The sequence below is a fragment of the Ictidomys tridecemlineatus genome, chromosome 12 (genome assembly GCF_052094955.1).
Source record: "Ictidomys tridecemlineatus isolate mIctTri1 chromosome 12, mIctTri1.hap1, whole genome shotgun sequence".
Lineage (NCBI taxonomy): Eukaryota > Metazoa > Chordata > Mammalia > Rodentia > Sciuridae > Ictidomys > Ictidomys tridecemlineatus.
This window is the reverse complement of record NC_135488.1, coordinates 30,707,233-30,729,366: the sequence shown is the minus strand read 5'-3', so window position 1 is coordinate 30,729,366 and position 22,134 is coordinate 30,707,233. Positions and strand designations below refer to the sequence as shown.

The 22,134-nt window shown below is 54.3% G+C and overlaps 1 protein-coding gene and 1 long non-coding RNA gene across 3 annotated transcripts; one reads left to right on the top strand and one right to left on the bottom strand.

The window, feature by feature from the left end:
* Positions 1–5,149: 5,149 nt before the first annotated feature.
* On the top strand, positions 5,150–11,892 carry Il1f10 (interleukin 1 family member 10). 2 transcript variants are annotated; one of them, XM_078028277.1, is made up of 5 exons: positions 5,150–5,363; positions 9,129–9,187; positions 10,553–10,638; positions 10,890–11,017; positions 11,294–11,892. In XM_078028277.1, exons 2-5 carry the CDS (start codon positions 9,156–9,158, stop codon positions 11,504–11,506), a joined length of 459 nt encoding a protein of 152 aa, XP_077884403.1. In that variant the 5' UTR covers positions 5,150–5,363; positions 9,129–9,155; the 3' UTR covers positions 11,507–11,892. The 2 variants fall into 2 exon arrangements, with proteins under 2 accessions (XP_077884403.1, XP_077884404.1); XM_078028278.1 differs by lacking the exon at positions 5,150–5,363 and adding an exon at positions 5,454–5,640.
* LOC144369165 (uncharacterized) lies at positions 5,220–6,634 on the bottom strand. Its single transcript, XR_013428655.1, has 2 exons — positions 6,500–6,634; positions 5,220–5,983 (listed from the first exon to the last, which is right to left on the bottom strand). It is a non-coding gene; the product is annotated as an uncharacterized LOC144369165 (long non-coding RNA).
* Positions 11,893–22,134: the final 10,242 nt, after the last annotated feature.

Genomic DNA, 22,134 nt, shown 5'->3' with positions numbered 1-22,134 from the left:
TTTAATCTGCTTCCTAATTTTTCCATCATGAGGATGGGTTCCCATTGTCATTATAAAAAAGAAGTTAGGAGGGACCTTGAGGGAAGTGGAAAAGACACCATTTCTGACTGTCCTCAGCCTCTGCTTCCCTGGACGGAAACTCAAGCTGAGTTGAGCCCAGCTGCTCTGGGGGGCAGACGCAGGGGCAGAAACCTCCCCAGCAAAGCGCCAAGAAGAGGATGTGATGGGCTTGTGTGGCTGGAGTCTCCAGGGTGAAGGAGTCGCAGGAAAAACCCCAGACAAAAGACAGACAGAACAAATGAAAAGACAACAACAATAACAAAAACCCTATATAATAAAAACTTCTTTTAAAAAATCAAAGCCAGCCTCAGCAACTTAGTGAGGCCCTCTGCTACCCAGGGAAACCCTGTCTCTAAAGAACATAGCAAAAAAGGGCTGGGGATGTGGCTCAGTGGTTAAGTGCCCCTGAGTTCAATCCCTAGTACTATCATCATCATCATCATCACCATCATCATCATCATCATCATCACCACAACAACAATAATAATGTCAATAATAATTTTTAAAATCCTGTGCTTGGAGCTGGAATGGCCCACAGTCCCTGGAAGCCCAAGATCTGGGATCAGCTCCCAAGAGGGCTGCTGTACCAAATGAATAGTGTCCTCCCGGAGTTCATGTCCTTCCTGGACCTCAGCCTGTAGCCTTCCTTGGGGATGGCGTCTTTACAGATGGTTGCCACAGGGTCAGGCTGCATTAGGGTGGAATAAATTCTCCTGTGACTAGTGTCCTTGTAAGAAGAGGACCCAGAGACTCAGAGGAAGCACCGGGAGGTTGGACTGAGGCTGCCACTCGCCAAGGCAGGACATCAGGACAGTGGCAACCTCCTGGATTGTGAGAGAATACATCTTTGTTGTTTGACGCGTGGTGAAGTGTGTGGTGACTGGCTGCACAGCCGCCTGTGACCCCACCTCCTGGAATTCAGACCCTGTATGCCTGCCTCCCACACTGCGCCAGAGGTGTCCTGGGCCAGTGGGATGTGGCTAAAGTGACTGACGGCTTGCCCCCTGTGAGAGTAAGTCATAGGAGACACTGGGCCTTCTATCTTGAGATGCCTTCTCTCTCTCTCTCTCTCTCTTGCTATCCATCTCTCTTCCTCTTCTCCGCTGGCTCTGTAGCCTCCTAGGTACACCCATGTGAAAAACCAGAGTCTCCAAACCACAGCCACAGGCATGGAACCAGTCCTGCAGCCTGTCTGGCCTTCAGTGATGAGAACCGCCCAGCCGACAGCTGGCTTGCAGCCTCCTACACAGAGCAGAGCCGTCCAGAGTCCTGCCCCAGAGACTGTGTGAGCTCATTGCTCGGTTCTGGAGTAACTTGTTCTGAAGCGTAGATAATAAAGACCCAAGGAAGGGGGATCCGCTGCATTCATTTGATTATGATTGTGATTTCTCCAATTTTTTTCCTTCTCAAATTGAACTCTGACCCTTTATTGATCCAAATAGTCCATTTAAATGCCTATCGTGCACAATTGGTTACATGTTCTCTGCTTCAGGAAGGGTTAGATCATCCTTGACTGCTGCACACATCTAGTTCTACATGCCAGGGTCTGTTCCAGTGTCCCTACCAGTATCCTGAGGATTGAACACAGAAGCCACAGCAGGGTCCCATATCTGAGCCTCAGCTATTCCACACGCAGCTCACCTGTTGGACCAGACTGGCAGGTTCAAAGCCTTCAGAGGGAGGGGCAAGAACAGGGTCAGGACAGGAGGGATGACCTCCATGGGCCTCAGCAACTCCAGCTCAGCACTGCTGAGCTCCCCATGGGCTCCAGGTACCAGGCTGTGTTTCTGTACACCTGTTCCTGTTCCTGCTCTCTGTGGGTCCAGACACAGTCTTAGGATGCCCTTCTGCTCGGGGGTTCTTCACCACCCTCCCTGTCTAGAGAAACTGCCAATCTTTCATACCCTGCTAAGATGTCATGTCCTCCAGGAAGCCTCTGAGGAGCTGAGAGCCCTGGTCCTCTGTTCTGGCAATGCTTCATGTCCACCCCCTTGCAGTAAGTTGGCTTGGAGTCTGTGGCCCCAGGATGACCTCAAGGTTAGGGCTTCTGAACATAAGTTTGCTTGGCAAACACTGGAATCTAGTGAGCATGGAATGTGGCCACTCTCTCTCCACCCTGGAACATTCTCTCCCTCTCCTCCACCCATCTAAGCCTCTAAGGGTGGAGCTTAACTTCCACTTCATTCTTGAAGGTTTCTCCAGCCTGAAGTGATTTGCTTCACCATTTATGGGATGACAGGATTCACAGGGGCTTCTGCCTAGACGAGCAGGCATTTATAAGTCAGTAGGAAAAGGAGGACATTAAACACTGCCTTGGGGTATGTGTGGCCGTGGGTGCAGGCACCGTGGGTGTTCAAATGAAAAAGACCTGATGGTTTCAGATTTCTGCAATTGCTGATTAAACTGTAGGCCTGGACCTGTGTCACAGAGACACAATCTCCACACCATGTGGGGGTCATGCCAGCTCCAGAAATGGAAGAGCAGAGGAGGTCCCAAGGGCAGGTCACAAGGGAAGAGGTGAAGCTGCTGAGGGTCTTCACGCTGAAGAAGCAGCACACAGGGAGCCCCGCCGATACCCAAAGTTCTGCCGAGTGGAAGAATATCCTTGTTTGTGTCATTCCAGAAAGCACAAATAGGATAGACGGGTGGAAATGATGTAGAGACGGTTTTTCCTGAATTAGCCCAGATTTTTAACCACAAACTCCACAAACATTGTTAGTGCTTCTTCCAGAGGTTGTGCAGTCCCTGGCCTTAGAGATGCAGAGGAAAACATCAACCTGCATCTCCAGAGCTCCATCACACAGACCTCTCCATCTGGAGGGACACCAGGACATCATGTCCAAGGTCATTTTAATTTCTCAAGATTTTTTTTTTTTAACCAAGGAATTTCTCTGCAACTGTGGTCTCCAACATGCCCTTGGTCCACAGCTTAGAGATTCTGGTCATTTAAATTATCTTTCAAGTGTTGATGACTTTGCTCCCAGCTGAATTGTGAAGCTACTTAACAGCAGGAACTGAGCACTGTTCATGTCTTTGTCATAGAACAGATAGAAGCTCAGTAAACATGCACTTACTGCCTGCTGTGACACCCACGCTTTACTCCTTCCCACAGAGAGGAGGGAGAGTGGGAGGGGTGGAGAGTGAGCGCTGGCTGTAGAAGCAATGTTCTGGCCTCCCTCCTGCCCATCTTCTCTCCCTTCTCGTCCTGCAACCATCTGTGTCTTGGATGGACCCCTCCCATCTCCCCATCAAGCCCTCTATGGAAATTTACAAATGATATGAGAGAGAGAGAGAGAGAGAGAGAGAGAGAGAGAGAGAGAGAGAGAGAGAGAGAGAATGAATTAGAGAAAGGCTGCTAGTCTCCAGTGGGCATGACACCAACCTCTTTGCCCCTTGTCATAGATGGATGGGTGGATGGGAAAGTGGATCTATGGCTGGATGGCTGGATGGCTGGATGGGTAGAGAAATGTGTGGATGGGTGGGTGGGTGAATGATGGGATGAATAGATGATTAGATGGGTGGATGGATGAGTGGATGGGTGGACAGCCTGGGTTAGGTAATGTCAGTAGGGAACTGGGTATTCAGTGCTGCCCTCTCGCACTGTCATCCTTCCTGCTCGTGTGGGGCACATAGCACCTGGCCAGTCCCAGGGTGAATATAATAAGGTCAACAGCTTCCACAGTTGGGTTTCCTTAGATGATCTGTTTCATCAAGGTGATGCCAACTAATTGAACCTATTGAAAAGCAGAGGCCCCCCCACCTTTCCACATAGGGCCACACATTCTGATGCCCTCAGCCCCTGATCTCCCTTTCAGGATGCTTTGAGTCCTTGGCCCCTTCGGACCACCCTGCCTTGCGGTAACCACGTCCCAAGCCTTGATGGAGCCCCGTGGGTCACCGTTGATGTCTGACCCCACACTGTGTCCCCGGCTGCCAAACCAATAATAACACGGCCAATGACAGTAGCCACAGAGTGGGGCTCGGTGCCTGGCCTCTGTCGGGGCTTTATGGGTGACTCTCGCCCCCTTCGATAAATACTCATTAATCTCCCCACCTCCTTATTATCCATACTGTGTCAAAGGCATTGTGAAATCTCTGGGCTCTTCTTCCTCCCTGTCCTGGAATCAATGGCAGCGACTGCCGCAGGCGCGACCCACCCTCACCCACATATAAAGGCGGGGCCGAGGCCCTGGAGAGAGCAGTTGGAGGCTCCGACACCAGGGTTCCAGGCGCCCGGATCTGCAGGTCAGTGGTGGGCTGGCCGTCTTGCCTTCTTCTTTTTCTTCTATGTCCCCAAAATGTCCCCTTCTTAGTGCCACCTGTCAAGCCATCTGGTTAACAAAGAATCCCCTTCATAGAATTGGGGGGATGATCGATAGATCTAGCAGCTCATGGTGGGATCTGGGGAGTGGTTTAGGCTAAATCAAGTCTAGATTTTTAAATATTGAGAACCTTGGACTTTCCAAGACAATGCCAGAAGGGAGCATCTAGGCCAGTGAGGTCAAGTCTAGTGTTTGGTGAACTCTGGAGACCTTGGGGATGTCTAGTGCCTGCTCTGGTAGTCAAGAGGCACACCAGCAGGGTCCCCGCGTCTTCGTCACACCCTGTTCAGCAAAAGCAGTACGTTCAGTAGTTTCTGTGTAAACTCTCACTGTGAAAACTGGTGACCTTGCCCAACCTCTCATTCCAAGGAGAGGTAAATTGGAGGTTTAGGCACAAAAGGCAGCCAGGCAAATTGGTGGCCGAGTTAGGTCTGGAACCCAGCCTTGCCATTCACAGCCTGGGGTGTGCATTCCCATGTCCTGCTCATGAGCACCCGGGTCTGTCCGCCGGGCGGCTGGGGAGAGCATCGGGAGAGCTGGGTGCCAGGCTTCGTGACCTCGAGAGCTTGCCGGCTTTTACAAGAGGAACAAATGTCTTAATGTACAACATTAAACCACAGTGACACTTCATAGGCCTTCAGAGCAGGGTTACAGCAGTCAAGGAAGGGTCATTAAACTCTGACTCATGGAACCAAAGAGAATCTGACCTAGAAAGAACCCGAGCCCCGTCATCTAACCCTGGCATTTACAGACACTGACCCTGAAGACGGGCTGTTAACCTGTGGGCGGGCTGTCACAGTTGGCTTTCCTTAGATGACATGACCCTGCGTGTCTGGGTTCTTTGTCTGTGTGAATAGTTAATGGGACAGAACTGGATACTCTTCTATGTGGACACCAATGTCCAGCAATCTTAATACTAGAGCTCTGGATGGACAGCGGTGGGAGAAATCGAGAAGCAAGTTAAGGATGCCCTCTGCGAAGGTGAGGAGGGAGTCTGCTGCCTGTAGAGGTGACTCGTGCCACCGATAACAGTCAGCTGGGGCCAAGTGGTGGCGCAACGAGGAGCCACTTCAGATTCCAGAGCCGGGTGGGATGTGGTGAGGGAAGAGCTGAGAACAAGCCCAGGGGCCTCACAAGGGCTGGGCTGGGTCGAAGGCAGAAGAGCAGGGATGCAGTGGAGTTGCGTGGCCATCGAGAGCCGGAAGCTGTCCAAGGAGACATCTGCTGGGATTTGAGGACCAGGCAGACACACAGAGAGGTGGGAGCCAGGTTTGGTTCTCCTCAGGTTTTGAATTTGATAATGAATTTGATGAGCCCAACGCATATTCTGGAGGTGTGAGGAATGGAACTGAGAGGAAGTGGGTGGGAGGAGCAGGAGCTGACCACCCCAAGCTTAGGTACCTGTGGTGGAGTGCAATGGTGGGATGCCCAAAGTGTAATGGCAGACGGCTGGAGGTCCAGGTGTGGAGACATTAGATCAAGAGGTCACTGCAGTGGGAAGCCATGGACTGCAGCTCCACAGGACATGGCACATAAGTGCTCAGGACATGGTGTGGTGACCTTTGGGACAGCTCCAGAAGGAGGGAGAATCTACAATGGACCTGAGACAGAGAGGACAGGTGGGGAGGGCATCACCCAATGTCAAGCCTTCCTGGGAGCCAAGAGGTCAAAGCAGAGCCCGTGGACGTTGCTCCAGGGGAGCTAACACCATCTCGGAGAGAACAGACTCCACGTAGATGATGTGCAGGGGACGAGGAGAGGCCAGGGCAGCTGTGATGTGCAGGGGGACGAGGAGAGGCCAGGGCAGCTGTGATGTGCAGGGGGAAGAGGAGAGCCAGGGCAGCTGTGATGTGCAGGGGGACATGGACAGAGCTCAGCACCACTGGTCACTGGGATTCGACCCAGAAGAGAAGTGAGGAGGTCTGAGACAGCTAGAGGCCATGTCCAGGGAGTAGTAAAGGAGGAAAGAGGGATAGAGGCCAAGGTCCAGTGCAAGGTCATCTGGGGCCTAAAGGGAAAGGAAGGCTTGGGGAGGGAGCTCGAGGTGCACCGGGAAGGGCCTCGGCACAGGGACAGCCCAGGGGTCTCCCAGCGGCCACCTTCTCAGCCCTACTCACCTCTCAGTGTAGCCAGGACCCAGGCAGAGAGGCCCAATATGGAGTCCATGGGACACCCGTTAGGGTAGGTTACAGAACCAGAGGGTCCAGTGGGGCTGGACCACCACTGAGCTTCCGCCTGCTCTGTGAGCCGACTGACCAGGAGGGGCAGTCTTCAGCCGCACACAAGGCCCTTTGCTTAGGCCCGCCCCTTCTGGATCTCAGTGCACCTAACCGGCTGTCCACGTCTGAGGCCACCACCATACGTGCCTCGGCAGTGTGGCTAGGTGGGAGCACATCGTGGGCTGGACTCTAGGCCACACTGCTCTTGGACCACCTGGACTGGGTGTTGGTTGGTACTTTGTAACTAGAAGTGTGGTCCAGGGACCAGCAGCGTGAACACTGCCCAGTTGCATGTTTGAAAGGCAAAGTCTTGGTCCCTGTCCCAGACCCAGGGAACCAGTCTGCAGTTTATCCAGAGCTGCAGGTGACTGGCATGTGCACTGAACAGTGGGAAGGACGGAGCTGGCACACACAAGGCTGGCCATCACTGAACCGCCTCAGGCCTCACTCAGTACCCTCAGCCCCTGAAATAATCTCCATCAGAGTCCCCAGGTGCTGGGTGCAGTGGCGCTCACCTGTAATCCCAGCTGCTCAGGAGGCTGAGGTAGGAGGATGGCAGGTTCAAAGCCAGCCTCAGGAACTTAGTGAGGCCCTAAAAACTCAGTAAGATCCTGTCTCAAAACAAAATATAAAAAAGGACTGGAGTTGTGACTCAGTGGTTAAGTGCCCCTGAGTTCAGTCCTCAGTACACCCCCCCCCCGAAAAAAAAGTCCCCCAGGTGATCCAGGTGGTCAAGCATGTTTGGGAGCCAATGATTTTTGACTGAGCACTTTTTTTTTGAATTAAAAAAATAACTTTATATTACAAAGAAACTTTGGGGTTATTATAGGAAAAATGTGGAAAGCTGTTAAAAAGTCACTCATAATCCTATCGGTCATAGACAAGTGTCATAAAAACACTAGCTGTCTTTATTAACACGTGTGCATCTCTGTATGTGTGTGGACGGGCTGTCATGTACGTATTACTCATAGCCTGCGCGTTTCCCAGGTGTATTTGAAAATTTCACCTTCTAAACCTTCGCCGATGATGTCATCTTCAGTGTACACATACGTCTTCTTTACTGCAATTGCTGTAATTTTTTTTAACCAATTGCCTTTTAGGTTCGTTGAGAACACTTAGGCTTTTCCCATCTTCACCATATTATAAAAAGCGATGCAGTGTGCATCGTTATAACTGGACATTTGGGCCATCTGTCATTTTATTTAGACCAAGGACAACTCATGCCACCTCAGAGCTGTGGGATGACCCTAACGCCCGTGTCCAGCCGGCATCTGCCCCCTTACCCTGCTCTCCTTCACTCCCACCAACCCCCAAACTCTTGCCTCAAGGCCCAGGGATCCAAAGTGACCTGCCCAAGGGGACAGTGGCAGATCCAGGACCCAAGGACACCTTGGTTTCGGCCCTACTTCTTCAGCTCCCAGGCCATGGGGCTGGAGCTCTCAGCCACAGCCGATCCCCTCGCCCGCCGCCCCAGTGCCCGGGGTATCACCCTGCCCCTCTAGCCCTGCTCCTTCTGGTGGCCCTCTGGCTTCTTTCCTGTCTCATTTCCTGTGTTCTCCCGTGTGTGTTTCTTCTCTCCTCCCTTCTCCCTTGGCTGGGCCCACATGGGGGGAGGGAGGAAGGTTGCTCAGGGACTCCACAGACGCCCCTGGCCAACTGCAGCCCTGGCCATTCTCACGGTTGGCTGCTTTCCATGCCGGAGTCTGGGCTGGCCTTTCTGCAGGTGGTCATTTCCTGGTGGCACTCTGGGGTAGGATGACCCCCCTGAGGAAGGAGCAGGGTCCTGTGAAGCTTTGCACCCGGGCTTACACAGGGACAGTCTCTTTGCAGGAGCCTCTGACTCCGAGGGCTGACCCGTTTTCCACAGGGAGCACACCAGGACAGGGGGGTGGGCTCCTTTAAGGCCCCGCAGAGCAACATGAGTCCCTGGGAGGGGCGTGCCTAGCCCTGCAGGAAGACCCTGCCTGGCCCTTGGCTGGAGAGGCCTCCTAGCCATGCTGCTCTTCCCTTTGCGCTCGGGCTCTGGGACATGGAAGCCCTTGCTAGGTCAGGGGACAGGAATGTGGTGACCTCCAGGCTGGGAAGTGGGACAGGATCTGCTTCAGGTTCATCTCCAGCTGTGGGGCTCAATCACACAGCCCCTCTCAGCCAGGAAGCGTCCTGCTAAGTTATTTGGGGGACCTGTCTTCCAGTTTCCCAGAGAGAGCACCAGAGATGGGCACAAGTGAGCGCATGCGTGTGCGCATGCACACATGTGTACACGCACACATGTGTACACGCACAGGCACACACCCCCTCCAGGTTCACAGCCCTACTGGCTCCTCCGGATCCCCAGTGAGGAAGACACAGAGCTCCTTGGAGCTGGATGGGCTGGGCTGGGGCGTTGCTGGATTCTAGCAGGCTGGTTAGAGCTAGGTGGCTTTTGCAGCCTGTTGCAGGTGACTCTGTGCCCCTGGGTGTCTCTGCACCCTGGATGCATGCGCCTGCCTGCTGCCCCTCCCTAACAAACCCTCTCTCTCTCCCTCAGTGAGGACCAGACACCCCTGATTACAAGATGTGCTCCCTCCCCATGGCGAAATACTACATGTAAGTCGTCCTGCTGTGGCCCTACTTGCCCGCGGGGCTGGGCCCACATAGGGAGAGGGAGGAAGGCTGGTCAGGGACTCCACAGAAACCCATAATCACTCTCCATCATCACACTCTGCAGAGACAACAGCTCTCTTTCCCAGATTCTCTGAGATACCAGCCGTTCTATCCTCACCCCCACCCTGAGAAACCCGTAAAGAAAACATTACCAACTCTGGGAACCAGGCGCCTGGTGCCCCCATGCCAGGCGGCTACCAAAAGGCAGAGCCTGGGGTGGAGTTCATGTCACCTGTGTGGCCACAGCGGCCTCTCTGAAAGCTGAGGCAACCCTGAATCCCAGTGACACTGTCTTCCTGGTGTTGTCTGTGGCCTTGGCCCTGAGCCCAGGCCCCCAACCCTGACCTGCATTTAGCCTCATTTGCATCCTCGGTTACTGTTCTCTGGTCTCCAAGTGGGGTGCTGCCGGCTGTCCAGGTGTGGGGGAGAACGTCCACGGGCAAGCCCAAGATGGTCCAGATCTGTTTTCATATACAAGTGAAACTGCTTTAAACACACAGCCAGTAGCTGAAGGTATTATACCCGGCTATCACTGAGGGAGAGAGGGCTTGGAGGCGGTGGCATGGGTCCAGAGACTCTGCCCTCAAACCTGTCGAGAGCTCCCCAGGCTCTGGGAGCAGCTGATGGGCATCTTGGAAACCAGCCGGGCAACCAAGCTGCTTGCGAGACTCTGCCGTTCCACCTGCTCACCTGGGTTTCTCCCCAGCCTGCCCGGCACGTTCCTGCCCTTCCAGGCTGGTCATTAGGACCACAGCCACCCCCAGATGACTGCAATCTGGCTCTGCCTGGGCTTTCTGCTGACCTGTATTTGGTCCACCTGGAGCACACCAGGCCCTGGCTCCCAGGGGCTGGATGGACACCTACCTAGTACAGCATATTTCAATTTTTGTTTTCCAATTTGCAGATTTTCTCCTACAGAAAGTCTTTAAAATATCTGAAGAAGCAAATCATGCTTCATTATCCACTTGATTAGTCCTTTTATTAAATAGAATAAACATTGATAAAAATTGGAGCAAGCTGGGAAAGTTTGGGATAAGGCTCACTGTATCTCTGAGACACCTGAGCCTGGTGAGAGAACTTTCTCTACCGCTCCACGAGAAGGCTGGCTCCCCTCACTCTTCCAAGCCTCTGGAAACCAGGAGCCCAGGGGAGGAGGTCTTCTCTGCTTCATTAAGACAGAGCCGTCTTGACCTGCTCCCGTGGAGAAGCAAGCATGCCCCCCGCTCAGTGCGGCGGGTTAGAGGAAGGGCTTGGGGTCTCAGTGGTGCCTGAATGCAACAGACCCTCAGCGCTGCCGTCCTGTTCCAGAATCAAGGATGCGGATCAGAAGGCGCTGTACACAAGAGATGGCCAGCTGCTGGTGGGCGACCCCGACACCGCTGACTGCAGCGCTGGTGAGCTTCCGCGGCCTCCATCCGGGCCCTGCGCCACGCTCCGTCCACCCCACTTCTCTGTGTTTCTGTCCCCACCAGACGGGCAGCAGCTGTCCCCTGACAGAAAGAGGCAGGGGGCAGCTTTGGCCCAAAAGGACCCTGCAGAGTCCTGCTGGCCCTGCAGCCCAGGTGTGGCCAGGCCTACAGGGCGTCTGCTCCCTGAGACCCTCAGCCTGGGCTGCCCTCATCTCCGGTCTCTGTCCTCTTCCCAGAGAAGATCTGCGTACTTCCTAACAGGGACCTGGACCGGGCCAAGGTCCCCATCCTCCTGGGGCTCCAGGGAGGGAGCCGCTGCCTGGCATGTGTGCAGACAGAAGAGGGACCTTCCCTGCAGCTGGAGGTGAGACCCCGCCCCTCTACGGGGGCGGTGCGGACCCTGCATGGCCCCGAGGTGCTCTGCACCCACTTGTGGATTCTTGGTCAGGGCCGCTGTCCCCCTTCCTCGGGGCCACCCGTCCCCTTCCTCAGACTTCCACCCTCCCCCTTGTGCCCAGAACTAAGAGCCTTGCCTGTGGGAATCTGCACAAGGCACGTCCCTTTTGGTAGAGCCCCAGAGGCCTGTAGGCCACACCCCCATCAGCACCCTGGTCCTGCAGCGGCCACCTTGCCCCCGCAGGACGTGAACATCGAGGACCTGTACAAGGGAGGTGAACGGGCCACGCGCTTCACCTTCTTCCAGAGCAGCCTGGGCTCCGCCTTCAGGTTGGAGGCAGCCGCCTGCCCTGGCTGGTTCCTCTGCGGCCCGGAGGAGCCCCAGCAGCCGGTGCGGCTTGCCAAGGAGAGCGAGCCCTCGGCCCGCACTGAGTTCTACTTTGAACAGAGTCGGTAGGGAGGCAGGAGGCGCAGTCCAGCCTGTGCCCCCAAGCCAAGCTCATCCCACTTGTGGTGGGCAGAATCTGAGTGTGTACCCTTCACTGCCAAGTCACTTAGCAAGTGTGACTCGGTTAAGCACCCTGAGCTCCCTGGTGGGCCTGTGGTCACCACAAGGGACACGTGAGATGGAGGCAGGAGGGTCAGGGGCAGAGGGGGATTGGAGGATGCCATGCTGCTGGGTTTGGGGATGGAGAAGGGAGCCACATGCCACCCAAGCAAGTGTTTCTGGTGGCTGGAAAAGGCCAGGGAAGAGATCCTCCTCAGAGTCCCCAGAAGTCCCTGACACCCTTTCAGACTTCTGACCTCCAGAACATGAAAAAGAATAAACTTGTGTTGCTTTAAGCCGCGGAGTTTGTGGTAACTGGTGAGTGTGGCCACAGGAGATGACCACGGGGCCTCAGTCTGTCCTGTGCACAGTGTTCAGTGCAGGGGCTGTGGGGCATGTGGGGGTTCTTCTTGGAAGGCCACCACAGCTCCCGGACGCATTGAGTGTAAGCTCCCAGGGGGGCCCTGAGTGGCGTGACCTGGCATAGTGGGGAATGCTGGGCTGGAGCCTGGCCCACAGCTAGCACAGGTCCTCAGAGCAGGATCCTCCTCCATTTCATGGAGGGCTGTGGCTGGGCTCAGGCTGGGGCAGGGGGTTTGTCCTTCTGTGTCCAATAGGGTGGGTTGCTGGTGCTGTTCCTTCTGTGCACAACCCCTCAGCACCACCTTCCTGGACGCTCAGGAGTCTCACCGTAGTCAGAACTTGTAGGAGCAGTGTGGCTTCTTCCTCCGAGCGACCCAGCTAAGCAAGTATTCTCGCTGCACTTGACCACGAGGACATTGAGAGAGTGACATGGCTAGCTGAAGGTCCGGTGGGCTTCCATGTTGAAGGCCAAGCTCAGACCTGGCCCACCTGAGTCCAGTGCTGTTCCACAAGTCTGTGTTCCACTCTAGGAGCTGAGGACCGAATGACCAACAAAGCCTATCCCCCTGGAGCTTGTCCTCGAGAGGCTGAAACACGGACCAGCAAATAAAATGGACAAGAAAGAGAAAAAGCAAACAGATGAGGCAGCTCCCGGGATTCAGTGCCGAGTCCCTCAGGGAGGGCAGCACGGGGCCTGGACTCTGGTGAGGCCGAAGGACAGGAAGGAGCTGGGACTCAGAGTGACCCAGGCAGAGAAATAGCATCCACTGTGGCCCTGAGACAAGGCTGGGGGTGGGGAGGGGCAGGAAGGGACACTGGGGACCAGCAGGCGTGGGCCAGAGAGGCCTTGAGGCCCAAGGAAGGGCGTCCATACACTGGGTGCAAAGGGGCGCTCTGGGAAGGCTTTCAGCAGAGGAGGGACACGATGGCCTTCACGTCGCCTGTGTCTGCAGCTGGTCCGCAGAAGGTGCTGAGTAAGCGCACAGTCTCTAACGGGTGAGGGGACCTCTGTAGATTCTGGGAGGATGTCCATGGGCAGTGTAAGGAGGACTCCAGAAGCAAGCACAGAGCTAGAGTCACCAGGGAGGGCTGTGCCTTCAACCTGGGCCTCAGGGAAAAAGTGGTCCAGACAGAGAGTGAGGTGACGGGCATTCTAGGCAGAAAGAGCCACTCAGGAAGGTGGGACGGGGGACAGCCTCTGCATCTGGGGCTCGGTGAGTGGGGCCTCGGTTGGAGTGCCAGGTTGTGCCTGTCTGGCCACGGGGTGCATCTGGGAACCTGGAGGAGTCATCCAGGAACCTCAAGCAGGACTGGGATTCTAAGCTTGGGCCCCCATGGCCAGTGCTGGACTCACCCAGATGCCAACAGGGCCTCGGCTCTCCATCCCCGCCTGACCTGCCTTCTGTCTGGTTCTGTGGTCAGCTTGACCCCTGATTCATATTCCCATGGCCAGCTCATCTCCTTTACTCATGGATTAAAAGATAAACTGAGGCATACTTAGATTTTTTTTTTTCTTTTTGGTACTGGGATTGAACCCAGGGGTGCTTAACCACTGAGCCACCTCCTCAGCCTGTTTGATTTTTTGTTTTGAGACAGGGTCTCGCTCAGTTGCTTAGGGCCTCACTAAATTGCTGAGGCTGGCCTCAAACTTGCAATCCTCCTGTCTTAGCCTTCCGAGTCTCTGGGATTACAGACATGAACTACCACACCCAGCAAGAGTTTATTTGAGCGGACTCTGATTTTTGTATTAGAAGAACACAAGCTGCTGCTCAGGGCTCCTCCAGTGGGCGTGTGGGGGCTGATTTTGTAAGGTGTGCCCGAAGCAGGAGAGGAGGAACACGGCTGACTGAAGTGGGAAGTCCTCAGTTGGGTGTTTCTAACTGGCAAAGTCTCTACTTAGAGGGTGGCGTGGCTCTGGTTGGGTTAGCGCACTTCATTTTCAAATGCTGTGACCATTCACTCTGAGCTGCATTTCAGTTTTCTGGAGCAGGAACCCAAGTTCTGGGGCTGTCTCCACTCAAAACCTCCCAGATACTTACTATAACACCTGGTGTCTCTCTCTCTCTCTCTCTCTCTCTCTCTCTCTCTGGTGGTGGTGCAGGGGATGGAACCCAGGGCCTCATGAATGCTAGGCAAGAGGTCTACCACTGAGCTGCATCCCAGCCCGGGTCACTCATTTTTGCTGGCCCTCCTCTTGTGACCTCTTCACACTCTGATAGAAATGATGACAAGTTATTCGGGCTCCAGAGATTGAAAAGTAGGAAATGGAGGCCGCTCCTGTCAGGTGCACTTCACAGGTGCCAAGGATATTCCCATCCCATGTCCCAAGACTTGTCTCCTGAATTCCTTGTCCTCCCTGGAGACCGCCCCAAAGCCTTCCCTCGGCGGCCAGGCCACGAGAGCTAGAATTAAGTAACTCTGTGGGAGAGGCCCACGTCCGCCCTTATCCAGTACTTACATCTCAGAGTGAACTGGTAGTTCAGGCGACAGGGTCAACAGGTAATTGGCGCACAGTGTGGCAACCTTTCAATCAGGAAGCACTGGGAAGCTCAGGGATGGGGAGGTGTCTGCACGTGCCCATGTGTGTATGGGGTGCGTTTATGTAACATGGACACGTGTCTGTGTCTGCGTGTGTGTGCTGTGTGCAGATGAGTGACCAGGTGTGCACATGGTGCATGTTCACTGTAGGCTCCAGAGGCAGGAGCAGTTGGTTTTATCCAGAAGGCTCTGGATCAACCTTACACAGGAGAGCAGTGCGTTCAGGGTCCACTAGAACCTGTGTGTCCTAAATCATTCCAACCAAGACTCAGAATCTAGTCTCACTTCCCTTTGACCCAATTTTTCATCTCAGGATTTATGAACAACTGCTCTAAAAGCCACACACACACAAAACCCCTGCAGCACACACACAACACATGTAAGTTCCAAGAAGTCGACCTAGGTTTTAGAGAGGAAAAATAAAACTGAAGAAAAGCAAAGGAAACTGTAATGGACATCACTTTTCCTAGAAAATTCTCTGAGATATACTATCAGTCCGTAAATGAACTTGACAGATGAGTGCATTCAGTATAAACCGAAGTTAACATCTTGGATAGAAGTATTTACATTCAGGTTATATCTCTATGTGAATTTACAATTTTATTTCACATGTACATGGCGACGAGGGCATGCTACCATTCTACCAAAGCACGCTCCACCCCACCCCAAATGACAACCTCCAATTGAGACCCACAGCCTGCAGTGCAGCCTTTGGGCTGCAGGGGGCGGCAGAGATCAGGCTCTGCGTTTGCCTTGCAGGCCTGCGAGCTCTCTGAGCCCCTGAAGACCCACATTTCCTACCCGGCAGTCCCTGTGCCCCAAAAGTCTGTCTCACAATGGATTCATCCTTCTGAGACAGAGAGGGGGTCAGACCTGGGTCCTATGAAGACCCAGAACACATTTCTCTCTTGTGCAAAGTTGTTCCAGAGCCTCTTGGAATAAAGAGGAGGGCTCCCAATCAACTCTGCCTGCCTCTGGAGCCCATATCAAGTCTCCCAGCACCCCCTTAACAAGGGGGACTCGACCCTGCCCCCTGGGAGTGCCAGGCCCCGTGGGAAGTTAGACACTGAGCACATACTCACATTGGGGTTTCTTGCATAACGTGAAGGAGCAGGGCACGCATTCCTGGCCCTCTTACCCCTGAAAGAGGCTGCAGGGAACAATCCTCTCGCAACCTCCAGCTCCTGGGACACCCTTACCCAGGCTCCGCCTTAAGGCAGAGTGTCTTCTATGGGATGTTTTTCTGAGGGTCCTCAGCCAAATCATGGTCCTAGCACTGATCACATGATCTCGTCTACATAGAGGACCACGGATTCAGCATCCCTTAGCTAAGTATTTTCCAAACTGGTTCCTGGGAACACTTTTTTAGTGAATGCTCATAGGTTTATAGGAAGAGAGGATTCTCTCTGACCTCTCCTGTGTGTCCCTGCCTGTTTGTTCTCTCTGCTTCGGCCACACTGGTCTCTCCTAGCTCTCCAAAGACAGACACTCCAGCACCATGCCACCCCAGGGCATTTGAACCCGCTCTCTGTTTGGAGGCTTGTTCCCCAATGTCCTGCATGGCTTATTTCCTCAAGGAGGCTTGCCCTGGCTACTCTATTTAAAATCACAGTATGCACCCTCTTGAATCCCAGCACTCCTATGTCACCATGGTACCATCACATCTGACATACACTATGATTCATTTTTTATTTATTGTACTTTTTTCCTTCTGCGTCAGCTAGAACACAAGACCCACAGGCAGAGGCTCTGGTCTGCTTTGTGCATTTGTATCTGACTGGCAGGCACAAGTGTGTTTGTGCCCTGTGCCGGGCACTCAGTGACACTGCTAAGTAATAAAGGGACAAATGCACAGCAGGGGTGGAGAACTCTTGTTTGATGGGTCGTCATGGATGCCAGTCCCAGGAAGCCCAAGTAGAATTCCCAGCATGGAGCTGTGCTGGGGTCACGTGTCCTGAGTCATCAGGAAGGACTGTGGCTGCAGGTGGGAGTCATGGAGAAAGGACCTACCTGGTGTCTCAGTTAGCTATTGGTGTGTAACAAACCAACCCAAACTCAGTGACAGAGCAGCAACGACTTGTCATTCCTCACTATTCTGTGGACCTGCTGGGTGGGTCCTCTGCTGGGCTGCTAGGGCTCACTCACATTCAGTGGGAGGTCAGCTGGGCTGGAGGGTCCAAGGTAGATCCTCCCACAGGACTGGCAGTTATGCTGTTGGTAGGGGACCTTGGCTGTCCTCCAGGTATTTCACCCTCTGGCAGACCAGAGTGACTTCCTTATGTGACAATCTTGGTGCCACATTGAAGTGGACACTGAAAATGAGGTTCAGGGTCCTGAGCTCACAAAACCACTGCCCCGTATCCCGTTAGTCAAAGCAGATCGCAGGCTGCCCTGAGGAAGGGAGAAATTGTCAGAGAAGTAGATTCCACCTGTCGAAGGGAAGAGCTGCAGAGAACTGCCCAAGGTCACTGCCAGCCGATGGGAGGAGGGGGCTGAGAGCAGGCTGCCTGACCCCTGAGAGCCCCATCCTGACGGTCATGCTGTGCCACCTTGGTGAGGAGCTGCGACGTGGGCCAGGCTGGCAATGCCCACTCACTCATTCTGCAGAAGGTACTGAGCACCCCGTGGCTCAATGCCGTCTGGGCACGGGGGCTCAGGAGTGGGTCCCAGTACGTGGTGCTCCTGCTTGGATGGGAAGGCCAGGCTTCAGGGCCCTCTTGGGTCCCTTATCTTGCTCAGTGGTTTTCATGCTAACTGGGAACCTGGGGAGAGGGTCAGCCCTTGGGGGACTGTGCAGAGGGAGGCAATGCCCCATTGGAACCCCAGAATGGGAACACTGGGGGCAGGGGCTCAGGCACATCAGTACAGCTGGAGGAGACTCCAAGAACCCAGAGGAGGAGCATTGGAATGAAAGCAAAGGATCCTAGGTGGAGAAGCCCCTCTGCCTCCGAAGGGCTAACTGCTGGGTTCCCCATTATGAGAAGGGCTCGTGCTGTTCTCCCAGGGCCTCCGTCCCTTCTCTCCTAACCCCTTCCATGTGCTCAGTCACCCTCCATACCTGTGGCTCACACACACACACACACACACACACACACACACACACACACACACACACGGTCAATCAACCATGGATTGAAATCTTCGGGAGAAAGCGTGTCTGTGTTGAACACATACAGACTTTGATTTTTGTCGCTATTTCATAAACAGTACAGAGTGACCACAGTTCCCCAGCACTCACCTGGCATTAGGTACCGTCAGTGACCCATCACGATCTCAGGAATGTGTGAGGACACGGGTGTTACACGGAACTTCCCAGCCGTTTCATGTGGGGATCTGAGCCTCCTTGGGTTTGGGTGCCCCTGGGGGTCCTGGAACTGTGTCTCCCTGCAAACCGAGGGGGATCCACTAACTGGGTGCTGCTGTACTGATGTGGGTTCTGTGCTGGGAGCTCTGTGCCGGGTTGGGCTTCGCTTTCAAGTTCAAGCCGCCACCCTGCCCCTTCTCACTGTCCCAGGATTCAGTGGTGAGCAACCCGAGACTGTGGAATTAAGGGTTCCAGAAGATCAGAGCCACGGAGGCACCCAGAGAGGGAGGCCAGAGGACGTTTTCACAGATAAGGGCAGCCTGGCCTTCTGCAGGACACGCGCTGTCTGCCCAGCACATGTCCAGCGGCTGCCACTCACTCACCCGCCCGCGGTCGTGTCTGCCATGTGCTCCGCCCCATAGTGTGCGCTCTCAGCACCGGAGGCTCCCAGGTGGCCTTGACCATGTGTGTCAGCACCAGCCAGGATGAGGGTGAGTAGACTCCTGCCACCCCCACCACAGCTGATGCAGACCACAGCGCTGTTCCCAAGCACCTGGTTTGGGAAGAGTCTGAGGATTCCCGGAGTTTGCAGCACTCTCCTTCCGCCTGATCCGTCTCCGCCATCAGTGCTGAGCCGACAGAATCTCTTCCCAGCTTCGAGATGTGCTTGTCACGTGGTGTTAAAACGCAGCCACCTGCTCGGAGCCATGAGTCAGCCTTGCAGGAGTAAATGCCAAGCAGGGTACATGACCCTCTGTGTGTGGGTTTCCATGACAGAAAGGGAGTCACTAAAACAGGAAGTCAGACATCAACAGCCAGCTCCCCTCGGTGGAACCGTGGGGGCCCAGTCTGTCACTTTCTGCTCAGCCTTATTAGTCAGAAAAGATCATGGAAAAACGTTCTCAGTCTGAGAGGCTGCTCATCTGTCACCACTTCCCCCAAGTCCCCACAAGACTGGCAAAGCCTGTGACCCCAAACTGAAATCCAGGGGAGACTGGTTCTGAGAATTCATGTCTCTTCCCAAAGGAAGGGACGTCAAAACCAGGGTCCAGGCCCCACTGGGGGCGGGTAGGGCTGTGCCCAGGGCTGGCTCGTGGGGGGCGGGAGGGTAGTTTGGGGTGAGTTCAAGGTTTTGCTGCCTCCTGCCCTGATCTGGGATTGGGCCCCTCTCCTTGCTGTGTCATCCTGGGGTACAGCTTTATAGATGGCACCTCCTAGGCCTGGCAGTCACTTGGCCAGAGCGATGGCTGCCTTTGCCCTGAACAGGTCCAGGTGAGGGGACAGGAGTGTGGCACAGCCCACCCCACCCCTGCTGGCAGTAGGTAGAGGCTCGTCCTGTGTCTGTTCCCTGGCAGGAGATGACGGAGGAGTTTGGGGAGAAAGACGGGTAAGCTGAGCTTCTGAGCCGGTTGGATTCTTAGCGGCACATAAACAGCAGGTAGGGCGTTCAGTGCCAGTTACACGTGCGGGAGAGAAACATGGGATGGAGATGGAAATTCTGAAGTTTTCAGCATGAAGAAGGTGTCTGGGCTCATGGGATGAATGAACTGGAGAAAGGGGAGTTTAAGAGAAGATGGTCCAGGAGAGAGGGAGATGGAGAGGCAGGCGGCAGGTGGAGACCTTCAGGGGAGGCCAGGGAGGAGGACGGGCAGAAGGAAGCCAGGAGGTAGGGTTGCAGGGTCCAGATCAGAGAGGGTCTCAGAACAAGGGGCACAAACATTGACGCATCCACCGGGCCTCAGTTGGGGGACGCTGGAGCGCTTTCAAAGACAGGAGCTGAGCAGAAGCACAGGGTCTTCAGGAGGTGAGAACATGGGGCGGTGGGCGGAGAGGACTCTTGTAATCAATTTGGTTGTGAAGGGGAGGAGAGAGGATGACATGGAGCTCAGGAAAGCATCAAGATGCCATGGTTGAGCCAAGTGTAAGAGCTGGCAGGAAGGGGCCCGTGGAGAAGGACAAGCTGATGGCAGGACGGGGCACCCGCAGCAAGGGTGAGTGGCCCTGTGTGGGCTCGGAGCACCCTGTGTGGCTCTCACCTGAGTAAGTGGCATAGGTAGACGTTCTCCAGTTACTTTTGCAGTGCTCAGTGTAGCAAAACCATGTGCTTTGATTGTCCCATGACACATCTGGGAGAAAAGTACCAATGACATTTAGACTTAAGGGAAATCTCTTTAATATAGCACTGGAAGATACCGAAGTGGTTTTACAGTATTATTTCCAAAGCATTGGTTTCCTTTATCTTTTGTAGAATAAACCACCCCCCAAACTTAGTGGCCTTCAAAAATAAAGAAAGACCCTGCTTTTTCTATTTGTGACTCTGCGGTTGCTCAGGCATCACTGGGAACATGATGTCTTTGCTCCAGGGAGCACAGGCTGAGAAAGCCCCAGGTGGGACCAGGCGTGGGCTAAGGGCTCTCTGAGTGTGGGTCTGGCTGGCTCTGCTGGATCTGCAGCAGGACTGACAGTCAAAGGTCCTTTACGCGGACTTTCCATGCCTTGGTCTTGCACGCAGTATGGCGACTGGGTTCCAAGAAGGGGCCTCGGGAAAGACGGGCAGAAGCTGTGTCACTCTTGATGACCTTGCTTTGAAAGTCCTTCTGCTTCATCCAAGTCACTCATGCCAGCGGACACCCAGAGGGAGGGAGACCAGGCTCCACCTATGGATGAGAAAAGTCTGGAAGGATTTGTGGACATGTTTTAAAACCACCACGGATGGTAGCACGGAGCCCGTGAAGACAACAACTTACAACAGGCTCCTTTTCAGGGTGATTTCTACGGAGGCAGCGACGATTTCTGTGACCCTGTCATCTCATCAGACCCTTCTGTTCGAATGCTTGCAAGGGTCTATTTATTCTACCCGAGAATGTAGGAGATGTAGGTGGGTTCCTGACACTCTTGGTGATGCTCAGGGGAAGGAGCTGGTCCCGTGGCTGGTCTCAACACCTTCCAGAGGATTCTGTGAACAAGTTAGAGTTGCAGAACCACATCCCTCCCCATGAGTCCCCCAGGAAGAGGGGCTCCTCCCCTGAATTGCTAAGCTGATGGGGATGGAGAAGGTCTGCTAGCTCTTGTTATTTTGCTCTCAGTGAGGAAACAGGAGGTATGGCCCGGGATGGAAGAAACTGGGGATGATTTGGAATATTTTCTGGGGAGATGGAGTAGCTGACTAATCATCGGATCAGGGAGCGGTTGCTAAGCAACCATAGAAGCTAACTGGTTTTCAATGTCATCAGTGTGCACAGTCTTCCTTGTTCTCCCTAGGGGCTCGGTGGTTTTGGCAAAGAGTCCAAGTGGACAGACCTTGGACAGATCCAGAGCTCTGCCCAGCGGCGCAGCGGGCAGGCAGAGAAGACAGACGGGGGATACGCCCTACAGGAAGGGTCTCGTGAGTGACTGGATAGAGGTGGAGACCACCGAGGGGATGTGGCAGAGCAGAGCTGAGTAGGCCAAGGTCTGGAGGTCACTGTGTGGTTGATACATGAGCAGACAGATGGAGAGTGCAGGCCGCGGGACCGCGTCCCCAGGCCTGAGAACAGGATGCTTATGTTGGACTATTTAGAGGTGAACTGAAACAGAAAGCTCCTAACTTCTTCACACTGTGAATAAAAACCACCTCTGGCCTGCCTGGCGCCCAACTCCAGACTGTGGCGGTTTTCTGATTAGTGCAGCCTGGCTACGTCCATGTATGTCCATCCACCGGCCGCTGGTTCTCTAGATTGTAACTGATGGGGAAGTCACCTGGTGCTTCTCCCCAGTCGGATCATGCTGCTTCACATTCCTCCTCCTGCCCAGGGCCACGGAGCACGTCGTAATCCCAGCAGCTCTGGAGGCTGAGAGGGGAGGATTGCGAGTTTAAAGCTAGCCTCGGCAACAGCGAGGTGCCAAGTAACTCAGTGAGACCCTGCCTCTAAATAAAATACAAAATAGGGCTAGGGATGTGGTTCAGTGGTCAAGTGCCCCTGAGTTCAGTCCCTGGTACCAAAAATTAAAAAAAAAAATCTTTCTCCTTTTTCTATCATTTGCCTGTTTCTTATGTGGGTAGGTGGCTAAATCTGGCCATCTGGGGACCAGGAAGTCTCCCTGGCCAGGCTTCCAGTAACAATGATGAGAAGCCACAGGGCTTGGCCCTGGGGGCGGGTGAGTAAGAGAGGGATGGGAGTCACAGGGAGAGAGGCACAGCACTGACCACGGAGCTGGTCATCCAAATGGACATCAAGGTCTCTTGGTGAGGAACTGGTTCCAAGTGCAAAGACTTAAAAAGTAAAGGAGAGGGACCAGGGGTCAGCCGCTGGGAGCCACTGAGAGGGACAGGATGGTAGGAGTTTTGAAGGGC

Excerpts from the sequence above, each read along its gene's own strand:
- Il1f10 (XM_078028277.1), top strand. The coding sequence starts at position 9,156 with ATGTGCTCCCTCCCCATGGCGAAATACTACAT. Across the intron at positions 9,188-10,552 it reads CCCATGGCGAAATACTACAT|AATCAAGGATGCGGATCAGA; the intron begins GTAAGTCGTCCT and ends GTCCTGTTCCAG. Across the intron at positions 11,018-11,293 it reads GACCTTCCCTGCAGCTGGAG|GACGTGAACATCGAGGACCT; the intron begins GTGAGACCCCGC and ends TTGCCCCCGCAG.